Here is a 25,473-nt window from a genome sequence, read left to right on the forward strand (position 1 = left end):
CATCATGCTGAGTGAGTTAAGCCAGTCCCAAAGGGACAAATATCCTATGTTCTCCCTGATCGGCGACAACCAAGCACCTAAAAGTGAATCTGTTGAAGTGAAATGGACACTATGAGAAACAATGACTTGATCAGCCTTTGTCCTGACTGTCGAAGAACAACTTACTACTTCACTCTTTTTAGTATTTTTTCTATTTAATACCATTGGTTGAACTCTTTAATTAACACACAATTATTCTTAGGTGTTAAAATTTAACTGAAAAGTGATCCCCGTTAAATATAAGAGTGGGAATAAGAGAGGGAGGAGATGTACAGTTCGGCACATGTTCACTCGGACTTACTCCTAATGGTAGAGCTAGAAATGTGCCAGGGGATTCCAATTCAATCCGATCAAGGTGGCCAGTACCAATGCCATCTCACTAGTCCAAGTGATCAGTTTCAGTTCAGAATTGATCATAATGACAGGATTAAATGACAAAGGGACCACATAAACAAAACTAGTGTCTGCTAATACTAACTGATAAAATTAAAAAGGAGAGAATGATCCCACATGGGAAGTGGGATACAGGATACATAGCAGACTCATAGAATGGCAGATGTCCTTAACAGCACTCTGGCCTCAGAATCAGTCCTTAAGGCATGCGGATCTAGCTAAAAAGCCCCTGAGAGTATTTCAGGCATGGAAAGCCAAGGCATTCTGGCAAAAAAAGAAAAAAAAATAACTTAAATGAAAGATCTGAGTGAGATCCCAGTGGAAAGAATGGGCCATCAAAGAAGGAGGTACCTTTCTCTGAAAGGAGGAGAGAACTTCCACTTTGACTATGGCCTAGTCTAAATAAGATCGGAGTCTGAACTCAAGAGGCTCCCATAGCCTTGGCAGCTCATGACAAGAGCCTCAGGTGACTACTGACGTCATAAATAAGAGTGTCAATTGTTAAATCAACAACAGGAATCACTGTGCACTTTCTCCCTATGTAGGATCTCTGTCCTAATGTGTTGTACTATGCAAATTAATGGTAAAACTGCTACTCAAACAGTACTATATACTTTGTGTGTCTGTGTGGGTGCAAACTGTTGAAATCTTTATATTAAGTTGATCTTCTGTATATAAGGATAGTTAAAAATGAATCTTAATAATGGGATGGGAGAGGGAGCAGGAGATGGGATGGTTGTGGGTGGGCTAGAGGTTATGGTGGGGGGAAGCTTCTATAAGCCAAAAGTTGTACTTTGAAAATTTACATTTATTAAATAAAAGTTGAAAAAAAAAGCACCAAATTATCTCTGGTCAGAAGAGTAATGTGCAAGCTATAAAAAATATATATACAGATTATATATTTTGGATGGATAAAATGGCCATAAGATTCCTTGAGCTCTAGGGAGTCAATATTTATCAGGTACTGTTGCATATACACTATCTCCCATAATTTTAACTATTACAATACTCCTAAGGCAGTATTATTAATTGCCCATTTACAAGTGAGGACAATCAAGTGAGGACAAAGTGAGTAAGTGATAAATCTGGGATTCAGATCTCAGCAGCCTCAGTGTAAAGCCTCTGAGACCATGACAAGCCTGCCTCCTGTTATTGTAGATTTCAACTCTATTTCTTGGAAGAACCAAGTTTCATCCAGCTGGAGATACTAACAAACAAGGTGGCCTTGCTACATAAAAAAGAGATGAATCTAACACTTCAGAACATCTTCACATATTTATTAAGCAACCACTGTGCATGAGACATGAGGATAAGCATTTTACAGTTACCAATCCATACTTGTCAATGACTGTCACTTCCACAATGCACAACGATGAATAGATCAAACAATCTTCTTCAAAGTCAAGGTTGAACTCTAACTCCAAAGCTATACAGTTTAAACTACTAAGTCCAAGGACTACCTTTAAGAGCCTATGCCATCTTGATGTGAATGGAAGGGGAGAGGGAGTGGGAAAGGGGAGGGTTGTTGGTGGGAGGGACGGTATGGGGGGGGAAGCCATTGTAACCCATGAGTCGTACTTTGGAAATTTATATTCATTAAATAAAAGATAAAAAAAAAAAAAAAAAAAAAAAAAAAAAAAAAAAAAAAAAAAAAAAAGCCTATGCCAAGCAGTACTATAGAAGATATTTGGAAGTCTTCATCAAGAATATATATCCAATATAAAACATATCCTTTTTAACTATGTTTATATTATTTCAATAATATCCTATAATAAGTATATGACAATATACAAGGGAACTTTAAAATTTGTAAAGCGAAATAAAATATAGATGTTGGTACAGAAATTTTTAAAGTGAAAGTATCATGCAGCAGGTTAAGCCACTGCTTGTTATGCCTGCATCCCATATCAGAGCACTGGTTCCAGTCCCAGTTACTCTGCTTCTGATCCAGGTCTCTGCTAATGTGCCTGGGAAGCAGCAGATGGCTCATGTACTTGAGTTCCTGACACCTACACGAGAGACCCAAATGGAGTTCCTGGCTCCTAGCTTCCTGTGGCCCAGCCCCAACTGTTCCAGCCATTTGATGAGTCGATCAACAGATGGAAAATCTCTCCTAGCCAGCCTTTCTCTCCCACTGCCACTCTGCCTTTCAAGTAAATCAATCTTTAAAAGTTTACATGTATGCAGTTTTCTCATCTGCATTTTTCATGAGTTTTTGAAGTACCTCATTTATTTGTTCTGTTGCTAATAAGGAATGAACTAATCACAACAAATTTACTGGCAAGATAATAGCTTTGCATCTAACCATTCTTCCGTTGTGACATCTGTCTCTTATCAGAGCAGAGAAGATATCTACCTTTGAAGACACAATGTTCAGTTTGGGTCCACCCCACCCAATCATCCAAGATCACTTTCCCATTCTAAGGTCCTTGACTTCTGTGAAGTCTTTTAACCACATAAGGCTATATATGCACATGTTTCACGGATAAAGGATGTGGACATCTCTGGAGGTCATTTACTCTGCATATCACACAAAACGGCAGATGCACAAGTGGTGCATCCCAACTTACCTCCAAAAACTTTCTGTGAAAAGCAGCAAAACTCTAACTTTGGAGGGGCAGTGACTACATGGAGCCACCCATCTAGAGTAGAGGCAGCTTAGGAATTAGGAGGACAGAAAAAGTTTGGGTGCCTGGGAACTAACAGCCCACGTCCCAACAAATGGTTATTACCCAGTTTACAGCTGGACCATCTGAACATATTTCTAGAACAGGTGTTTAACAAGACCATAGATAAATCATGAGCCATAATCTTTATTGCTATATTTAATATGCAATTCAAATAACCTTGCTTTTTAAAAATTTTTTAAAATTTATTTGGAAGGCCAAGTGACAGAGAAAAAGACAAGACAGACAGATCTTCCATCCTCTAGTTCACTCCTCAAACAGCTGCCAATGGCCAGGCGGAAGCCAAGAGCCAAGAATTCCATCTAGGTTTCCACATCCATGATGGAGACCCAAGTATTTGGGCCATCATCCTACCTTCTCGGACACATTAGCAGAGAACTTTATCACAAGCAGAGTAGCCAGGACTTGAACCAGTGCTCTAATATGGGATGCCAGCACTGGAAGCAAAGGCTTAACCTGCTGTGCCACAATATCAGCTACCGCATTACCCGATTTCTAACCAATCTGAGGGGAATACACATATTAGTCTCTTACACAAATTTCGAAGATACCTGTGAACAACAGAAAGGCTTCAGATTCAGGCGGATATGGATTCCATCTTTGTAGTCTGGCACTTGCTGTGTGATCTGAAGCAGGCTGTCTAACCTCTCTGAGTCACAGTCCTTATTTCTATGGAAGGATAATTTTTTACCTGCACTGTGAAGATCTAACACATTATAAAATGTGTACTCTAAACCAGATCCTGGAACTTCTGGGGGCAATATAAACATTCATCCTTCTCTAACCAGTCTGCTTATAAAGGTTTTAAGTATAATGAAAATAAAAAAAGTGAAGGTCTTACTTTAGCTAAAGATTTATTTATTTATTTTACTTGAAAAGTTAGAGAAGGATGAAAGAAAAAGCACAGAGAGGGGGCTTCTATTCACTGGCTCACTCCCCAATTGGCCACAACAGCCAGAGCCATGCCAATCCGAAGCCAGGAGCTTCTTCCGGGTCTCCTACACAGGTACATGGGCCCAAGGGCTTGGGCCATCTTCTACTGCTTTCCCAGGCTATAGCAGAGAGCTGGATCAGAAGTAGAGTAGCCAGGACTCCAACTGGCGTCCACATGAGTTGCCTGCACTGCACGCGGCAGCTTTACCCCTATGCCATAGCGCTGGCCCCAAGACCTTCACTTTGCGATCCATTTTCCCCTCACCCCCACAGTATCTGGAGGTGAACCTTTTCCTTTTGGACCTGAACAGTAAGCCTTTGGTTTGGATTGGTGATAATACACAGTCAGCCTCAGCCAGAAAGATTCATTCCCCGAAATGGCCTCTAGAACCCCTGGGCACTGCTTGATGACATCACAGTACTTACAGGTGAACAGCAGAACTTCAACATGGTCTTGCACACAGACCATGGTGAGGTAGTAACATTCAAAATAGGCTAAGCTACAAAACCAGGCCAATTCATCACATCCAGCCTGAAAAATCTCATTAAAGAAGTCCAAGTGACACCTAGATGGATGCTTTCCAGAAGCCTTAAGACTGAAATTAACTAAAGAAATCATCATTTCCCCCAGTGCTAAAGGAACATATAGACTAGGGAAGAAAGGGTGTGTGGCAAGCAAATCAATATTATAGGAGTTGTTATTTTCTAGTCTTGATCATTCTCAAACCCAAAATGATGACAGACTTCAGAGTATGGTCCTTGAAGTAGTAATTATTTGGGATAATCTTCCCCCTATTAAACTAAAGGTTGTAAATCCATAAACTTCTTAGTCCATAATATGCAGGCCAAGGGGATATAAACATGAACAAACCATCCCTAACCCAGAACAATTCAATCTGTTGGAGGAGATATACAGAGTAATAAAATAACAGTCTCTTAGGAAGAGGACATTGTATCCAACAATGCATCCAGATGTCCAAAAACAATGCTGTGGGAAGAAGTCCTAAAATACACTATTTACATAAATTTTAATATACACACATGAAAGTATCACACACCATTCACGCATATCAACATATGTAAGTCAAAGAATATTGAGATTGAGAAAAGTTATTTCTTTTAGGCAAAAATGCATAGATGTGAATATTCTCAAAAAATCATTAACCAGCAATTTAGGGTAGGGGATCCCCAGGTATTTATTACTTTCTATAATATTCTGCATTTAAGTAGTTAAACTTTAAATGCATAATCAGTTGCATTGTTGCATTGAATATGCTCTCTATAGTATCTGCCAGGTACAATGTGTTAGAAAAGATTTTCTGTTGCCCAGCCACTCCTCTAACAAGGCAAATGCATATAAACATGCCAAGTTTCTGAATGATAAAATGAATCCACCAGCAGTACTTCCTTAGGAATGGCTTCTATTGCTCCCATTCCTTCACAGGGCAGTTTCCTTAGGCAAGTTGTCTATCTTGTCCTTCTCCCTTTCCTCTCTCACACCCAAGCCCACTGCAAGATGGCTCTGCTCCACCTACAGTGCTTCATGTGCCTAACTGCCAAATGCTTAGCTCTCATTTTACTCAACCATGCACAGCACTTAAGGTAATTGACCAAGTATTGGAAAAGTTTCCTTCTCTTGGCATGCACAGTACGCCTCCTGGCTGTCATCCCTGTTACCTCTGATACATTCCATCTCTGACTCCTGCGCTGCTGCCTTCTTGGCACAGTGCTTATTTTTAATCCCTCCTTCTCTAACAGTGCATTCAGCCTCATTCTTAACCTAAGTGACTTCTGTTTTCATGGCTTTACTTGAAATCCACTGTTGCCTACCTCAACACTTCGAGCCTCTTCTGAGATCAAGATATGTATTTGAACTGCCTGCTGGCTATCTCTTATCTTCTCTGCCAAAATCTTGACCTCAATATATTCTAAATGAACTGTAAACCCAATGATTTATATTAAAGATTAAAGCTAGACTTGTGGAAATCTTTTCTATTCCTACATGTCTTCCTCTTACACCCACACCTAATATCTACTGGTTTGACCTGCTTATACCACTCTGGTTAAAGCTAACAAGGCTATTCTACAGATCACACTGTCTTAATTCAGATCTTCCACCCTACAGTATGTATGTAGACTTTTCCAACTAGTATCCTTGACTTCTTTAGAACTGCAACCTTAATTTTCTTCTAACAGAAATTATTGTCATTGCCTGGCTTCACAATATTAGATAGCATAAGCATTTTAGTTCAAACTCCATAACCACAAAAGCAAGGGTCTGAATCTGTCTCTCACCATCTATACTTTCATTGTTGGTTTTGGATACAACCTCCTCACTGATTCAGGACACATGGACAATCTCCCCACCCACTGAATGATGTCTGAATTTCCATGCTTATCTGATTATTTGCACAGACTGCTCTTACTACCTCTAAATTCCTTCACCTCTCTTCTACACAATAAATCAACACATTTTAAAAATATCCAATTGAAGCAGGCGCCACGACTCAATAGGCTAATCCTCTACCTAGCGGCGCCGGCACACCAGGTTCTAGTCCCGGTCGGGGCACCGGATTCTGTCCCGGTTGCCCCTCTTCCAGGCCAGCTCTCTGCTGTGGCCAGGGAGTGCAGTGGAGGATGGCCCAAGTCCTTGGGTCTTGCACCCCATGGGAGACCAGGAGAAGCACCTGGCTCCTGGCTTCGGATCAGCGCAATGCATCAGCCACAGCATGCCGTCCATGGCGGCCATTGGAGGGTGAACCAATGGCAAAGGAAGACCTTTCTCTCTCTCTGTCCACTCTGCCTGTCAAAAATAAAAAAATATATCCAATTGAGGTGCCATTTTCCTCTGCTGTGTTTCCTTATCTTCCCTAGGCAGGAACTTATTTCTGTACCTTTGCTCCAACCAAATTCGGCATGTTCCTCTACTGGAGCACTTAAGTGTGGGGAGCAGGGTCCGTCTCCCGCAACATGGCGGGGCGCCCGGGAGAGAAATAAGTAATGAAACTGTGGACTGAAACTAACTATGCATCTGATCTCCCATCATATGGGGCTGAGAGGGAGTAAACAAATCTTACACAGCTGCTTAGTCAATTAGCTGATTACAGATCCAACCTCTGATTGGAAGAGAGCGGCGTGCTCAGCATGTGGGCAGCACAGCACGGATTGGTGGGAGAGGACTATAAAAGGGGGAGACACACAACATGCGGGGCCCCTGAGAGAGTCAGTCGGAGAGCTCATTGGTGCCACTCCTCCGCGGAGGCGGGGAAGCAGCAGCAAATCCGGGAAGGACCGGTGTCGTTCCTCCGCGAGTGGGGGAGCGACAGTAAGTCATACTGACCTGAGAGTTATTTGTCTAACTACCAATCACCTACAAGCAGAGGGTGCATTTTGCTGTGGTTATTCATTTAACACGTATTTGAGAGCTTACAAAAGGCAGACATCATTCTAGACTCATGGGAGATTCAATTAACAAAATAATTTCTATACTCATGGGTTCTAAATTTCAAAGACCAATTCAGGATCCAGAAAAATGTCATTAGTCAAAAATATTTGTCTATATTATGAGTAAGGCCATCATGAAATTGGAGTATTAACATGCATTACTGTGGTGGCTTTTGCCTATCCTTATAGCTCATCATCTCTAATTAGAGCCCATCTTTCACTTCTTTGCACCAAGAACACAAATATGCAATTACCATAGAATCTGCAATAACTAAAGCACAGCCTTGTCGATGAAAACTATCCCTTCCTATGGAGGTCTATAACAATCTTTCCATGAGAAAATCTGCAGTTGCACATTGCATATGATCATGCTGACTCAAGTTTCCCAAGAAGTCACAAGGCATCAGTTCCACATTGCATGGATTCAAGAAAGAGAAACAGAAGAGTTCTCTGTGGTTGAGTCAGAAAATGTCCATGTTAGTGCCAATAATCCAGCACACTGGGTTCTAGTCCCAGTCGGAGCGCGGGATTCTGTCCCAGTTGCTCCTCTTCCAGTCCAGCTCTCTGCTGTGGCCCAGGAGTGCAGTGGAGGATGGCCCAAGTGCTTGGGCTCTGCACCCCATGGGAGACCAGGAGAAGCACCTGGCTCCTGGCTTCAGATCAGTGTGGTGCTCCGGTCACAGCGCGCCAGCCGCAGCGGCCATTGAGGGGTGAACCAATGGAAAAGAAAGACCTTTCTCTCTGTCTCTCTCACTGTCCACCCTGCCTGTCAAAAAAAAAAGTGAGGAGAAAATCCTCATAAGAGGTTCCTGGTATCACCTCACTGCTATCCTGACAGGCTTCAAATATGGCAGGTTAGTCAACCAAGCATGCCTAATTTTTATGGTCAGATACAAGGATGAGATAACCAGACTTATGTGTCCTAAGTCCAGTGTGGAGCCACAGAGTATGCACACCTGGGTACCAAGGGAAAAAAATTTTATTATGTCTATTATCAGCCAAGAAAATAAGGAAGTCAACATTTACTAATTTTCGAATATATACTTTAATTACATATGTACAATTTATGAAGATTTAACAGATAGGGTTACATAATCTAAACACTTTGGAGATTACTGACCTAAATATCAGATGATTAGCATCATTAGTTCTAAATAACAGGCCAATGTCAACTTTCAGGAGTCTGAAGAGGAAAGTGAAAACCCTCCCCAAAAAAATTTAACAGAGGATAAGAGCGATTCCAGATCCTGCAAAGCCAAGCAGTATAAAGGTGTTGTTGAGAGTGTACTAATTATTAGGATAAGTGCCTTAAGCTGTGTATTGGTGGGATGATGCCATGTGGCTATTTGGTTATCTAGTTCCCACACTTAAAATCTGACGACTTCTCATTTCCCTTAGGATGAAAACTGTTAACTCTCAACCAACTGGACCCTGTCTGCCTTTCTAGTAGTACCTTTTTTTCACAATTTTTCTCTATTTTTTCCTGGACTTTGTTCAGTTCTTGAACTATGTTCTCTACTCTTGTTCCTAAGTATAATTCAAGTGTCAACTTCATTTCTACTTTGAGTTATTTTCTGATCTCTGAAACATATTAAGTTTTTCCCCATATGTTCCTATAGCATCTTGTACTCACTGTTCTAAAGTTCTCTGCATACTCCCACTATGTTGTCAAAGGTCTTTCTTCCTTGCTAACCATGTAAGGACAGGGACAATATCTGTATTCCTTCAAGCACCCAGCACATTGTTTGAATAAGAACTAGTGCTAAATAACTATGTCAGTTGGAGAAAAGCTGAGGGAAATATGTCTTTATATCCAAAGAGAAAAGGTTGTCTCTAAACTTCTTCAGTACTAGCTCATTGCATTGATAGAAGATAGTAGGTGTACCAAATAGCTAAAATAATATTTAACTGCTTTTTTATCAGTGCATTTAAAGGCATTTCACTATGCATTGTTCAGTAAATATTTGGGTGTCCCCAGGAGTCTTGGAAATATCTGCATTCTTTTTACTGTGTGAGCAGATGCTAAACAATTAATTAAACCAAATTCATTAAGGAACAGTACAAAAAGATGCACAACTTATTCTGGCAGGATAGAGCATTGCTGGGGTTCATCATTTGCAATAAAGTTATATATTCTAGGTTAGCCTCTGCAAGATTGCCTGTGCTCAGTTTTTCTAAGAAGCTATTAGAGATTCAAACACACGATCAAACAAATGAAATGCCCTAGATAAAAAAATCGTAACTTCGCCTGGGATGAGATACATCCATTACAATCTACCTGTGCACTATATGTCCACTACCCAGGATGCAAACAGACTCTTACATGGATACCAGTTTTCCCATACTGTTCTTTCAGTCAGCACATCAACTCAAGTTCCACAAGGCTTGCCAAGTTACTTCCATTGCCATTCAAACTCCTCAGGCATTAATGCTCATTTTTTTTTTTTTCAAACTCAAAAAGCTAGAAATCAAGGTTTCCTCTTCCTATGCACGACCACCTAGATTCAATGGCTACTGACCTCGGATTTTTACACTGGATGTGAAAACAGAAACCGACAGGGATTTTTTATAGTTATTTTCTGTTAAATTCCATGTAATACCGAACTAGTTAAGTACTCAGTCTATGCCAGGCCATCCCTCCCAAAACAATACCCCTTCAGCCCAGAGTGTCATTTTACTGTTCCCGCCCTCTCTGGGCAGGAGAGGAAAGAAATAAGAGCATGAAGGGCAGGCTGTGGAGTTAGATTGCCTCAGTTAATATTGTTTTGTTACTATCCCCACTATCCCAATCACTAACTGTGTAGCTTTAGGAAACACACTTAACCCCTTTGAGTATTAACTTACTCATCATTAAAAGAGATATTCCAAAGTATCTGGTTGTTCCCCTTTCCAGGCTATCCCTCTAGATCTCCAAACTTAAGATTGAGCCAAATGCTCTTGATCCTACACACACACTCACACACACACACACGCACACATGCTTTTCTTCTGTCTTTGGGAAATTATCTTCCCATAATTATCTGTCTCCCAAGCTGGAGACAGAGCCTGTCTAGGAGTAGATCCATGACTCCTGCTTCTCCGATTCCACCTGCACATTTAATCAGTTACCAAAGCCATACATAATGCTCAGGAATCACTCTGCCACCAACACCCTTCCAGAATCTTTCCAAAAACCCATCCAATTTGATGGCTTCTCAAACAACTTCTCCACCAAAAGACTGTCACTTCAGTATTTTCTTTACACTAGGACAAGAGGACTCTTAAGGCACTGTGGGTTTTTTTTATCTTTTTAGAAAGCTTTAATAAAATTTCATAGGTACAGCTTTTGGAATATAGCAGTTCTTTCCCCTATACCTGCTATCCCACCCCCAAATCATCCCATCTCCTACGCCCTCTCCCATCCCATTCTTCATTAAGATTCATTTTTAATTTTCTTTTTTTCATTTTCAATTCTCTTAATATATACTAAATCGATCTTCTGTATATAAAGTAAAGATTTCATCAGTTTGCACCCACACAGAAACACAAAGTGTAAAATACTGTTTGAGTACTAGTTATAGCATTATTTCACATTGGACAACACATTAAGGACAGATCCCACATGAGAAGTAAGTACACAATAACTCCTGTTGACTTAACAATTTGACACTCTTGCTTATGGCATCAGTAATCTCCCTAGGCTCTAGTCATGAGTTGCCAAGGCTATGGAAGCCTGTTGAGTTCGCCGATTTCGATCTTATTCCAACAGGGTCATAGTCAAAGTGGAAGTTCTCTCCTCCTTTCAGAGAAAGGTACCTCCTTCTTTGATGGCCCTGTTCTTTCCACTGGGATCTCACCCGCAGAGATCTTTCATTTAGGTCTTCTCACCCCCCCCCCTCAGAGTGTCTTGGTTTTCCATGCCTAAAATACTCTCATGGGGTCTTCAGCCAGAGCTGAATGCCTTAAGGGTTGATTCTGAGGCCAGAGTGCTATTTAGGACATCTGCCATTCTATGAGTCTGCTGTGTATCCCGTTTCCCATGATGGATCGTTCTCTCCCTTTTTGATTCTATCAGTTAGTATTAGCAGACACTAGACTTGTTTGTGTGATCCCTTTGAATCTTAGACCTCTCAGTGTGATCAATTGTGAACAGGAATTGATCACTTGGACTAGTGAGATGGCATTGGTACCTGCCACCTTGATGGGATTGTATTGGAATCCCCTGGCACGTTTCTAACTCCATCATTTGGGGCAAGTCCGATTGAGCATGTCCCAAATTGTACATCTCCTCCCTCTCTTATTCCCACTGTTATATTTAACAGGGATCACTTTTCAGTTAAAATTTAAACACCTAAGAATAATTGTGTGTGGCACTGTGGTTTTTATAGCATCATTGTGTTCAGGAATCTTGCATACTTAGCCATTACACAAATCCATTTTTAGGACTCTCCCTGGTCTCCTGTCTCAGCCTCACATATCTCAGACTATCATGTACTCCATGCAAACTGCTATTTCCACAAATTCCTTGGTGTCACCTGCTGTATAATCTTTTTCTTAGTCTCACTGAACCCACTAGTTGTTCAAAGCTGAGCTTCTCCCTGCAAGGTCATCCCAAGAAGATCCCCCTGGATTTCTTTTACCCTCTATTTGTAATAGAGAACCAGATCTACCCCTTCTGAAACTGAGTACCACTTCCTCAGTTTATACCTTCCCTAGACCCCTCAACATGGCACTCCATGACTACCCATCCTCATGGCCACAGGACATTTTCTCAGGCTATATAATTATAAAGTGATCACAAGTTATTTCTGTCAGGCCCTAACTATATGTAAGGCACTGTGCTTAATTTTGTTAATCCTCAGGTAAATCTAATGCAATAGGTTCTATTCATTGATCCACTATTCAACATACATTTGAGAACATTTTAATAAGGTAGAAAATATACAATAGATATTATGTATTCATTATGGCATTACAATATAGATGTTAATATATACATATTTATATAGTATATATACAAATATCAGTATAGGATATACATATACAGATGTATTTTAAGGAGTACACAAAACCTCTGAAGGAAAGAAACGTAGGTTAAGAGATTGGAGACACACACAATGGATTGTTATATTAGATGAAATTGTCAGAGAAGAAACATTTTCAGGGATTCCAAAGCACAAAGAAACCAACAGAGTGGGGCAAAATGAAACCGAGGTACAGAGAAGCCAAGTGTATTCTCAAGTCTCACAGTAGCAGACCCATTTATTAAGGGAACCCTAGTTCAGACTTTTTAAAGTCTTGTCTTTAGCCAACATTCTTGATGTTTCATTAACCTATTAGATCAGTTTCTTGAAACTCTTACACTCTAAGTTGACAAGAATAGACCTTCTTGTGTCAGGCACCTCACCAATTTCTTCACCAGTTTTAACACATTTCTAGGATTTCACCATCTTCCACCCTTACTCTTCACTGTTCTAACTCTAGAAGCTGTCCTTTATCCAGTCTCACAACTTCAGTTACCACTATCTCTGTATATTTCTGTCATTCCCAGATCTTAGCCTCCAATTTAGTTTCATGGCCAGCTTCTCAGGAACAAGACTGTCTCAATCTCTCAGTTACACTCATCATAATGCAGGATGCTGATTCAATGTGTACTTCTCTGAAATGAGTTAAACTTGAACTCTACATTTCCAATTGCCTTTGGGACAGTTTGACCAGGATGATTTCCTTGCATGTCAAAAATCATTATTTCCAAAGATGAGTACATTAGCTCCCCTTTAAAACCTGTTCCTCCTCATGTTCCTCACTTTCCGTAACAGCAACACGAGGAACTCCAGTGACCAGTCTTGCCATCTTTCTCCTCCCCAGCCATCTCACCTTTCTATTCCCACTGCCTTTACTCTAGTTCAAATGACTTTTCTCTTGCCTAGACAGGTACAACAGCCTCCTTATGGTATCTTGTTGCTTATGCATCCTATAAATCTATGCAAAAGCAATGCTCCTTATTCTGTCACTCCGTGAAATTCAACTAACTCTACACTGCCTACAAAATCAAATCTCAGTTCTATAATCCAACTCTCTTAGCCAAGTATCCACTGGATATTGTCTCTATTGATAATACCAGAAGGCCTTAAGTTTCAAAGTTCTTAGATTTATCTCGTTTTCTTTCAACTAAACTTTCCTTTTTTTTTTTTTTTCCAGCATAGTAAACTTACACTACCACCAGTTACCCAAGCCAGAAAAATCATACCAGTCTGTCTTCTCGGTTCCGACAACAATCTGTCATTTGAAAAGTCTATTGCCTCATGTGTACTCTCCACTCTCCACCACATGACCAAAGCTTTGCTATGTTCCTCAGTATGGTCCACCTGCAATTACTGCCACAGAAGACTCCTTGGCTGCCGTTTTATCACCTCCCTATCCATTTAACCATCTCTGCAGTGACCATGTTCTGCTCTTGATCAAAATTTAATAGCCATTCCCCCAGGGCCTTCCTGCCTTCATTGTGACTGCTTCTCAGCTCTCTACCTCTAATCCTTTCATATCTCCCACACCTTTACCAGAACCCACAGAACGTATGGTTCCTGATTGTACCACATCCTCTAAGCCAAACCTTAGCATCATAGCTCTCTCTGCCTGAAATATTCATCATCCCATTCACCATCTTTTCTGATAGCTCACTCTCATCCTCCAGACCCACCTAGTCATGATATCTTGGACTCCATCCGGCCTGCAAGAGGTTACCAATATCCGTTCCCAAAGCATTTTGTCCTTGGTGCTACCATAGGGATTTTTATTGTCTATCTCTAACCAGATTCAGGGTTTCCCATCTAATCTTTGTGTTCTTGTACTTAGAACAATACTGATAGATATTCAGTATTTGATGGAAGAATCAGTTGCCTCACATTTGGGTACTCCCCCACTGATATGGAAGACTCATAACATTATTTAGGGGCAGGTTAATCCTGTTTTTCTATGTGATACTTGTGCGACTCTGAAACCAAGATGACTTTATAACAAACCATGTAATTACAGGAGGTCTTCTCTGTGCTCCGTCAACTTAATACTTCACAATAAATCATGTCCTGCAACTAGCACCACCCTTTATCAAGGTCATAAAACCTGGTGCTAAGAAGGTCCTGAACACATGCCTTTGAAGATGGTAAACTCTAATGTGCTACAAAATTAACACACAATCCATGAGAAGTATAATTCCGGGGTATACAAGGAAGCTAAGATTTTAGATCAGAACTCCCATATGCTAGACACCCAACATACCCTTTTATGTTCCAAAATATTACTAGTACGTTATATATAGCTGATTAGTAAATGCATTTTAAATGAATAATTTTTTGCCCAACATCTTCAAAAATGTTCCAGAAACTATCAAAACAAAAATTATCATAGGGTGAGATTCTCACTCTCATTTGAGATCTGAAATTCTATCCTAATCATATTCACAAAAAACAAACAATCTTATCCTCAGCTATCCAAGAGTAAATGGAACTGTTTTAAGTTGAGTGTTTCTACTCATTTATCTCTACAGTTCAACCTTCCAGTATGGCACTTTTGGATTTTCCATTAGTTTTTATGGATTTTCCATTGTCATAGTTTAAGAACTGACCAACAATTCAAGTACTAACAGGTAACTTTCATTTGGAAGCTATATCCACAACTTTAACTAGGATGGGTTATAGGATTTAGAAGCAAATTCTGTACTTAAATTGCATCACAAGGGCTAGTATATATTACTGTCCATTTTAGTTTTTAAGAAGGCCACATATCTAAATTGCTATCTGACAACCTCTATACTATAACTGAGATTTAGTGGATAAGCCTATCATAGGAGAATTCCCTCACACTACATCCCAGTCTATTATTGTATTTTTTCAGTTTCACCTCCACACAACCTGCAGATGAATCCAAGGCACGTGATTGTCTGAATCCACACCAACCCTCTAAAAGATAACTTCACCAAGAAATTATGATGGACCCAGACCAGGAGAGCAAAGGAATAGGTAAAAAGAGTACAATAATACTATGCAACACAGTAGGAAGTAATGCAATCTCAAATTGAAGGCAGTCTCTGCAAAGATATGGAAATTGAGATTTAAAAACTATTGGCGGGTGTTTAAGACATCTGCATCCCACTTCAGTCCTCGGCTCTGACTCCTGAATCCAGCTTCCTCCTAATACAGTCGCAGTGAACTCAGCAGGTAATGTCTCAAATAACTGGGTTCCTGTCACCCATGTGAGAGACCTGAATGGAGTTATTGGCTCTCAGCATTGGCTGCAGTCCAGCGCCCATCATTGCAGGTATTTCGGTAGATTGGAGCTCTCTCCCCTCATCTTTGTGTGTGCTGGTCTCTCTGTCCCTTTGAATACTTAATTTTTTCCTGTTTGGAGGCAAAGAAATTCCTTTGAGTTTAATAGAAACTAATTTTCTCAAGTGTTTATGACATTAGGTCAGATGTAATAATATCCTTACAATAAATGTTTTATTCTGAAACATTAAATTAGAGTGATATTCCATTTAATTTAAAAATTCCTTTACTGATTTGAAATGTCCCTGTTATTACTGGAACATTATTTAAACTGGGAGTAAGAGAGCCGAATATTCAATTCCTTTATGGCAATCTTTAAACCAAAGTTACTACTCTTTGTACTCTCAAAGCATTCAAATCACGTTTATTTTATGAAAAAGTGCATTTCTTCATATCTCTAGCATGTAGAAAGTCTTAGAATCTTCTAAATGGGTAGTGTCATGACATCTTTCAGTGGTTGACCAAAAAAAAAAAGTTGCAATTGGAAAAGATAGAAGGCAATAAAAAAATTATACAGTAGAGTAGATCTAGAATTTCAAGCCCAGTTCTTTAGATAGCTTTATCCTTTAAGACTGTGAAAAGAAAAAGGTCAAGTTCAATGCCACTGTGCGCTTCCAGTTGGGAAAAAAATGACACACCAACTGGAAGTAATCTTGATTTTAAATACCCATCTCATTCATGCTTAACTCTGTTACAGGAATGGATATTTTAAAATATCCATGTTTAGTATATGGAATAGGTGACAGCAGATTAAGCCACTGCTTGGGACATGTGTACCCGATGTTGGAGGGCTGATCAGAGTTCCAGCTATTCTGCTCTGACCCAGCTCCCTGCTAATGCAGCTGGGAAGCAGCAGATAACAGCTCAAGGACTTGAGTTGCTACCACCCACATGCAAGACACAGATGGAGCTCCTGGCTCCCGATTTTGACCTGACCCAGCCTTGGCTGTGACAGACCCAACCTCGGCTGTGACAGACCAGCAAACTGAAGATTTTAATCTCTATGCATTGCCATGCCTTTTCAGTGGATGAAAATACACGTTAAAAATAGAAAAGGGACTAAACATGTATTCTTTATTAAATGAGTACTGAGCAAATACCTAATGAATTTCTTTAAAAAATAAAGATTTTGAAAGTTACAGAGAGAAAGGCAAAGACAGACCTTCCATCTGCTGGTTCACATCACAGATGGCCACAATGGCCAGCACTGGGCAAAGGCCCTACACCCAGGTCTTCTATGTGGGTAGGAGGCACCCAAACACTTGTGCCATCTTTCACTGCTGTCTCATGCTTCTCTTGCTATACCAAGTTCATTAAGGCGAAATCCACTGAAGTACAAAAAATTACAATCCAACATAAAGCCCCTGGCAGAATATCCATTCTGACATGTGGGAAAGTTTGGTAGCTACATGTGCCATATTCACCCACTATCATTATGAAAATTCATAAAGCCATTTGGAAGTCATGTCATCTCAAAAAAAAGAAATACAGAGAATCAGATTTGGGGATGTGCTTGCGGACAATATAGCACATGTAACACAACATGCAGAAGTAACACAAACAAGATATGAAATCAGTAGACTGCACTCGTTACTTTAACAGTTAAATTTGATTTTAAGTCTCATTTGGGCTACAACTATGTCATTTCTTCATAAAGTGTTTCACTCAAATGATCCTTCAAAATACTAAGTAGTGTTCACATCTGGACATGAAAATCTATTTTTACTCTAAAATCTTTTTAAAGAGAAGACCTATAAAAACTCCAGTTCTAATTCCCTAAAGACCTTTTATTCACTATGCATGAGCAGATGCTGCCTGACTACAAGAGGGGACATCTCCCTAAGCCAATTCAAATTGCAGGTAACCAAAAGTTCTAAATCATTGCTATGAAATGTTTCGACTATTTTTAACCTAAATAACTAATTGGAGTAGCATATGTAAGGGACAGAAATGTCTAAAAGGTCAGTTATATTCCCAAAAGATGCTTCAATGGACAACCTATTTCCAGTGAGACAGCCTTTCAACCACACTAGCTGTGTTCACTCCAGAAGAAAATCAGCCTTTAACATGGACATGAGGGCCAAGCACCTAATATGGAAAATTCTACATCTATATCCCTATTCGAATGGTTTCTTATATTGTCAGAACACGTGAAGAACATCTGTGTTTAAACATTGCATCTGGCTGCTCCACTTCTGATCCAGCTCCCTGCTGAAGGCCTGGGAAAACAGTGGAAGATGGCTCAAGCGCTTGGGCCCCTGCACCCACATAGTGAATCAGGGAAAAGTCCCTGGCTCGTGGCTTCAGATGGGCCCAGATCCAGGCATTGCAGCCATTTGGGGAATGAGCCAGCAGATGGAAGACCTCTCTCTGTATCTCTACCTCTCAAGTAAATAAATCTTTAAAAATATATATCAATGTTGCACCTCTCCTCATCCTGATTTTCTAATGCTATGTCCTTACATATGCACATACAGGAACCCACAGTGAGGAGTCTAGACAAGAAGGGATACAGCCACATGGTGAGAAGCTGAGAGCCACATCTCAGCCCTGCCACCATTTTCTTTTCCCACCTAACACAGCCTAATTCTCATTGTGCAGTCTTATTCAATTTAAGAAATGCATTGAAGACATGGATGTGCATACCCTGAATGATGTTCCAGCTTTTTTTTTTTTTTTTTTTTTTTTTAATTTTTCCCTTTCTCTGCCACAGCCACTGCCCTAGTGGATGGATTTGTCAACTGTCAACTGGTGGAAGGTTTACAATAATGACGGCAGGTGTGTTAGAACAGATAATTTAGGAAAATTCTGCAAAGGATCACTCTCAGTAACATGAACCTAAAGTAGTACAAGTAATCAGAATTACATTTTAGGGTGGATAATTGACTACTATTGCCACTGTTTTATTTGAGTATGGGCAGAAAACAGGAGACTTGATAATCACTTACCGGGGACCCTTTGAACTACAGTTCTTTGAAGTGATAGATCTGGAAAATTTTGCAAGTAAGGGGAGACACGAATGACAACACCTGTTGCTGTATATATTCAGTGGGCATCCTCACATACTAAGCTCTTCTTCAGAAGCAAGGTACACTCCCACAGTCACACATTATGGACACAAGAACGTGAATAGTTCAGAGAACATCACCTTGGTACCTCACTACTATAGACTTACCAGGGTACAGATAAGAGTAATTCATGGGTGATACTTGCCACTGAGGAGTTGCAACAGCTCCAGGTGAAACAAATATGCCTACTCGATTCCGCTTTGTTGTAGATACAATGTCAAAGTAGAAGGGGGAAAACTTTTGCCAATTTGGAGAATAATTCTTAGGGACAGAGGTAGAAGAAACCAGTAAGGGTTCAAGAGATGGAAACTGCATTTGAAATGGGTCTGAATGAATGCACAGAATTCTCAATACGATGTCAGGGAAGGAAGTTACTTCTAGGTAGTGTGTAAAACATGAGCTATGTTTTGGGACTAGGTATCAGCTCAGTGTATTTAGACCGAGGTGAAAACCACAGTCCATCCAGACCAAGGTGAAGATAATGTTGGGATGAAGCTGGTCAACAAAATGTGGCAGCCTTCAGTATCAACCTGAGCAAGTAGTATAACTCTTCATGTGTAGCTAAAGGAAGACATTAGAAGACAGATTTTGTATAGGAGGCAAATACGACTCGAGTTTTCATAAATTTGATTGATTTTAAATGAGGATTGCAATTAGTACAAATAAGATGTAGCCATCATGGCCCAGAACTGATGCTAATAACAGAACACTGGGTGGCTACTCTGAGAATGGAAGAAGCAGACAGGCACAAAAGCCAGAAGAATATCAACAAGTCTTGGTGATGGATTGAATACAGCGGATGCGAAAACCATAGAGAGGAAGACATGTCTGCCGTTTTAAACTGTGTGGCCTTAAAATGATGTCACAATTTGAAAAATCTGGATAACATGGTTTCTACAAGACAGAACATGTCTTTTCTGACTGTTAACTTTAATGTTCTGATACAATTTGCTAATGGGTATAGCCAGCAGTACTGAAAAAACAAAGATTGGGCTAGATTGAAGACTAAAGGAATCCATTCATCAAGAGAAGAACCAAATCCACAGTATGATTAAGCAGAGACTACAGAGGAAAAGGATCATTCAAACAGAATCTTGTGGGGCCAGCGTGTGGCATAGCAGGTAAAGCCATCACCTGCAGTGCCAGCATCTCATATGGGTGCCAGTTGGTGTCCTGGCTGCTCCACTTCCAATCCTGCTCTCTGCTATTGCCTGGGAAAGCAATGGAAGATGGCCCAAGAGCTTGGGCCCCTGCACCCATGTGGGAGACCCAGAAGAAGCTCCTGGCTTTGGACTGGTGCAGCTCTGGCCATTGTGGCCATCTGGGGAGTGAACCAGCAGATGGAAGACCTCTCTTTCTCTCTCTCTGCCTCTAACTCTGCCTTTGAAATAAATAAGTAAAATCTTAAACAGAATCTTGTAAAGTTTTGCAAAATGGGCAAAAAAAGAAAGGGAAGAAGGGTCATCTGAGGGAAGTAAGAAAAATTAGAATTATTCTATGTCATAGAAAGCCAGGGAGAACCTTTCATTCAATGTTGATTGTTGGGCAAATACTACGTCACACATCAGAATTCACGCTATGTACCCCAGATAAAGCAGGGGCCAAGACACAGGTCTCTCAGAACTCTCTCAAGACCATTAGGACCCTTCACCAAATGGACAATTTTGGGGGATGTGAATGGGTAGTTCAACACCTAAGGGTACTTAGGTAACCTTACTTAGGTACCATTACTTAGAGTAATGGGTGCAATTGTATAATATCTAAAATGTTTAAGAAAGGTAGAACCCCCATAAATAAAACATTCATATTCTCTCTCTCTCTCTCTCTCTCTCTCTCTCTCACACACACACACACACAATCTATTTGTAATAGTCCCTAAAGAGGGAGGCTACTAAATAAACATTCTTCTATGCAATATTTTAAAGCAGTGCTACCTGACGTATTCTAGAATATTATAAGGAAAATTAAAGGGCAAGAATTATAAATTTTTTTAAAAAATCCTTATTTGAGAGGTAAAGAGACATGAAAGAGCTGCTTTCTGCTGGTTTATTCCCCAAATGACTGGAATAGTTGGGACAGGGCAGAAGCCAACCCTCGAACTCTATGTAGGTCTCCCATATGGGCATCAGGGATGCAATTACTTGAGTCCTCACCCCTGGTTCCCAGAATCTGTGTTAGTAGGAAGCTGCAGTGAGGCTGTAGAGCCAGGTGTACAACCTAAATATTCTGAAAAAGCCACAAGTCTCTTAGTCACTAATTTAAACACCCTTCCCAAATCAAGTATTTTAAACTTAAAAGAATCAGCCACTATCTGGTCTACCATTCTCTGACAGTCTTGTATACATATTTTATATTGTATGACTCAAATTTCAAAACCAATCCGTAGTATTATTTCATAGGAACACAAGCACTGCTCTGAGGGAAAAAAAAAGTGCTATGTGGAAGAGAACGTAGGTAGGGGATTGCTAGATGTTAGCACTTTATCATATCATTCATTTAGTAACCACTTCTACTGGTCTGACAAAGAAAGGAACATTGCCTTCTGCAATGAAAAGACCGTTAGGTTCAGAATGGATTTTTCAGTATTTTCCTTGTAGAACTATTAATTTGATTGTCATGTCCTTAATAAATACGCAAGTTAAGCTGAAATCACAATACATCCATCAGATAAGTCAAAACTGAAGATATTTTTCAGTTTACTACTGAGATGTGCATTTTCTTCCTCACATTTAGTTGTAGATTACATCACATAACATCTGGCATCCCTAAGTCAGCACGAATTAAGGACATCAGTGACTTATTCTGTAGGTTTTTCTTTCCCTATTTCAGAAACTCCTTCAAATATACAGTTGATTTATCCTCTCTGTCTATCCTGACAGGAGGATTATGATGAGTTTTATAGAAGGGGAGGAAAACCATGAGAATAAACAATGCAATGAAAACTAGGGGCAGCCTCCACATTTAACACGGAAGCCAATGGAAGGCATGATTGGATAAAAAAGCCTCTCCTACTTAAGTATACTTGCTTACAATTCATGCATTTCTGTAATTTACAGCAGAGGTCAGCTTCCGTGAATGATGAATGGTGTTGATCATTTAGCCTATCAAATGCCTTTACTTACTGAAAAGATAGCAACAAATGAGCATTTGTGGCTGTATTATGAAGTTTTGTACCAGAGCTCAACACTGATGCTACTATTTCTAAGTTTCCCCCTCTACTTTGTTTCATGTAGTTCTGTCACTTTGCCTCTCACCATACAATTTTTACAATGCTCTTTCTCCAAGGCGATTCATAACACATACAAATTCCTGCATTCTCTCTCCATACAATTCTTTCAGTCATATCCTCCCATTCAACTGTTTAAATTCTGAAGATGACACCTCACAAGCCTCCGTTCCAGAGACATATATTCAAAGGAAAGCACACAGTTGCTCGGAAGTCATGCAAACATCTCACCCATCCAAAAGGGAACAATATGCCAAGGGCTTCCATTTTACAACAAGAAGTGAAAATACAGCAGAATCCATTTGAAATGAAAATTGTTCTTTCTCTCCTAGGTTTAGTGAAGCCCATTCTATACCTGAGCACAAATAACCCAAGCACTAAAGGATACATTTGAAAATAATGCAGACTATGTATTTGGAGAATCATTCTCTAACATTAACTTTGAAACAATCAGAAGATTAAAATAAGATGCTCTAAACTATGTTTTTTTCTTCTCATTATCCCATAATGAAATCTCACAACTTGTGACTACTATTAAAGAAACCAGTGTTAAATCAGTTCTTGACAGGAAACTCTTCTCTTCTGGCCTTATCCTGGCTGAGATATAAACATCAGTACCTTTCAATTCTCCTAACAAGGAACTCATGCAGATTCTGGAGGTGGCACTGAAAGCTTTCCATGATTAACATTAGATTTTGAATGTACTCTACCACTCATGATGTGTCTTCTTTCTCATTTTCAGAGACCATTGCACTGTGAACACACTGGACATGATGATTCCATCACTTTCTGGTCGACTGGAAACTCAGCCCAGTCAAGAAGCTGCTACCACTGAGTAGTTACACAGCGCAGGCCATGCAGCTCCAAAGACTATGTGCCTGCAGCCTGCCCTCGCTTTGAGGTTCTGCTGTCCTGTGCATGAGTGTGTCCCTCACAAGCCAGCTAGCTCTCCACGCAATCCTCCTTGTGAGGAACTGCAAAGACAGAGCTTTTGAACACAACTCATGATCCAGCAACCATCCAACCTTTCGTAATTACAATGTTATAAAAAGCCAAACTCTGAAAGATGCCGAATGTTCCTCTTAAGATACATCCTAGAGTGAGCAGCTAGTGCCACGAGCCTACCCAGAGCTAAACATCCCCACAGGTCAGATTCGGGGCTTTGAAGCCGATGGCCATATTATTCCCAGCCTATAAAGGACCAGACTTTCCCCTTTAAAATTTCATATTCAAGTGAGACTGGTGTCCATTGGTGGGAAGAGGAGAAAGAGTGATGTCCGTTACTCGTGATCATAAATTCCAGTGAAAGGAACAGGTGTTGAGGCTGAATTCCTCAATACCCACAGAGACAACTTTCCTTGTGACTACACAGCCCTCAAGGCCAAGGTCTTCACCCTGTAAACCCCAGCTGAGCTGCCACGTGTGACACCCCTCCCTTATATAATCTGGGAACGTCCAGTTCTCTATCACTGTCCTGTTCCCGACAACCACCTTCGTCCTATTCAGGGCTCCTCTATGAAACTCCGTACACATCAAAGCCACCGCGCATCAAATCAAAGCAACCCAAGACGCTTCGCGGCAGGGCATCGTCACCCGTTTCGCTATGGGTCCCACTAAACTCAGGGAACATCTCCGTTCCGTGCATTCTCGGAAAGCCCAGCTCCCTGCGCAGCGTCCAGTCCCCTTGCAAGGCTGTGCGCGTATAAATTATCTCCAAGTGCTGCCGGGGACTACTTTCTCTGAACACATTAAACTGATGCCAGCAATAAACCAAGACATAGGCTCCTGCGGAAGAACCTGTCGTAGGCAAGATCCCGCGCATATTATCCCGGGGATGAAAACAGTTTTAAGGCTTGAGGAAATGCATGGGAGTGTAAGGGGAAAGTGGAGGGAGAGGATCAATACTACTTCAGCTCATTTAGTCCCGGGTGTTCGGGGAAAGAAGCCTGTGGTCTGGAGTCATCTGGCAGGTGCATAAACAATCTTGGAAATTTTCAGAGAAGGCAAAAGTACGCACAGGTTCGCAGGGGACCGTGCCACCGGCGAGTTTCGAACACACTTCAAACAGCTTTGCGTCCCCGACCTGGACCTCGCATGCACCCCTTCTCCGTGGCACCTCATTCCCGCCTCTCCCGCCTCCCCTTCCCAGTCCCGCCTGAGTGACTGTCTCATGCAGCCAAGGCAACAAGCGTCCCCAGACAAGCGAGGGGCAGCCCCGTCTCAGCCTGTCAGGGAAGGGGGCGGAAGCGGGCGCCCACTCGCATGCTCACTGCATCCTACCGCCTGTGGAGCTCGCCTCCTCCAGCTGCGCCGAGATGCTTTCCACCCGCCTCACATTCATCTTGGAGGACGCAAAGGTGCGGCAGTCAACCGGCCCCGGGGCGTCTGTCTATGGGTCTGGCACCGGAGCGCACCGCCGCTCGGCCCGGGGGCGTCCGCGAAGCTGCCAGCGAGCGAGTCGGCGCTTGCCGGGGACAGGGCGCGCGGAGCCGGCTGCAGCTGCGGGCGGAGGCCGGCGGGGGGCGCCGGGGGCGCTGTGCGGCGCTCGGCGTCGGGGGCGCGCGGGGTGGCGGGGGCGGGCGAGGCGAGGCGCGGACCGCGCGATGCCGGCGGCTGCGCTGCTCCGCGCGCCCGGGTGCCCGACGTCCGCGCCCTCCCCTTCCCTCGCCCACTCGGGCGCCGCCCCTGCCACCTGCTGCCGAGTCTTCGGGTCGGGGGAGCACAGGGGGCTGGTGCGGTGGCCCTGGCGTCAGAGATGAGCCCCACGGAGACTCGAGGGGGACGTCGGGCTGGACAGGGCACCTTCCCAGAGTTGTCAGGGATAAGAGCGGGAACCTCTGGGGCCCCTTGTTGGGGCGCTGGGGTGCCGCGCCTGACTCTGGGGAGGGGCTCAAGGGTCTTCAGAGAAGACTGAAGGCTGAAGTCCGCCAGGACTCAGCCTCTGGCCGTTTGCCTACATCAAGAGCCTTGCAAAGTTAAGCTGCGTTCGGAGGACATCAGAAGGGAAGTGCAAGGAGATGCCCTTCTCCAAAACCGGGCACGGCGCCAAGGACTCCTAGACAGGAAAGTTTCCCAACTGAAGCCAAAGCCAGTCATGAGACTGAGAAACGCTTCCAGACGCCAGGGTGAGCAGGACAGGCCCGCGGTGGACGCGGCCACCTTGGAGAGCGTGCCTGGCACCGAATGGGGGCAGGTCTGACAAGCAACTTCACCCCGACTTGTCCATCACTGGCTCCCTTTGGCCTCCTCACCTGGGGTCGCTCACCCTCTTAAGGAGAAACCCAGACCAGGAATGGTTGGGAGGGTAAAGACAACCCGAGGGCCACTTGGAGTCATGGTTGCTATTTGAAAACTCAAAACGGAGAAGCTTCTTTTAGGAA

General features: G+C 41.9%; 1 protein-coding gene across 3 annotated transcripts in view; it reads right to left on the reverse strand.

Moving 5' to 3' along the window:
* Window positions 1-24,589, reverse strand: part of KCNIP4 (potassium voltage-gated channel interacting protein 4) — a 1,209,654-nt gene extending 1,185,065 nt beyond the window's left edge. For all 3 annotated transcript variants that reach the window (XM_051842102.3, XM_051842088.3, XM_089326981.1), the window contains exon 1: window positions 24,374-24,589. In XM_051842102.3, the coding sequence (XP_051698062.1) occupies window positions 24,374-24,434 (61 nt within the window). In that variant the 5' untranslated portion in view covers window positions 24,435-24,589. The remainder of the gene's footprint in view (window positions 1-24,373) is intronic.
* Window positions 24,590-25,473: the final 884 nt, after the last annotated feature.

Source organism: Oryctolagus cuniculus, chromosome 2, assembly GCF_051225735.1.
Source record: "Oryctolagus cuniculus isolate XC-2025 breed Fujian yellow rabbit chromosome 2, ASM5122573v1, whole genome shotgun sequence".
In the NCBI taxonomy this organism is placed as follows: Eukaryota; Metazoa; Chordata; class Mammalia; order Lagomorpha; family Leporidae; genus Oryctolagus; species Oryctolagus cuniculus.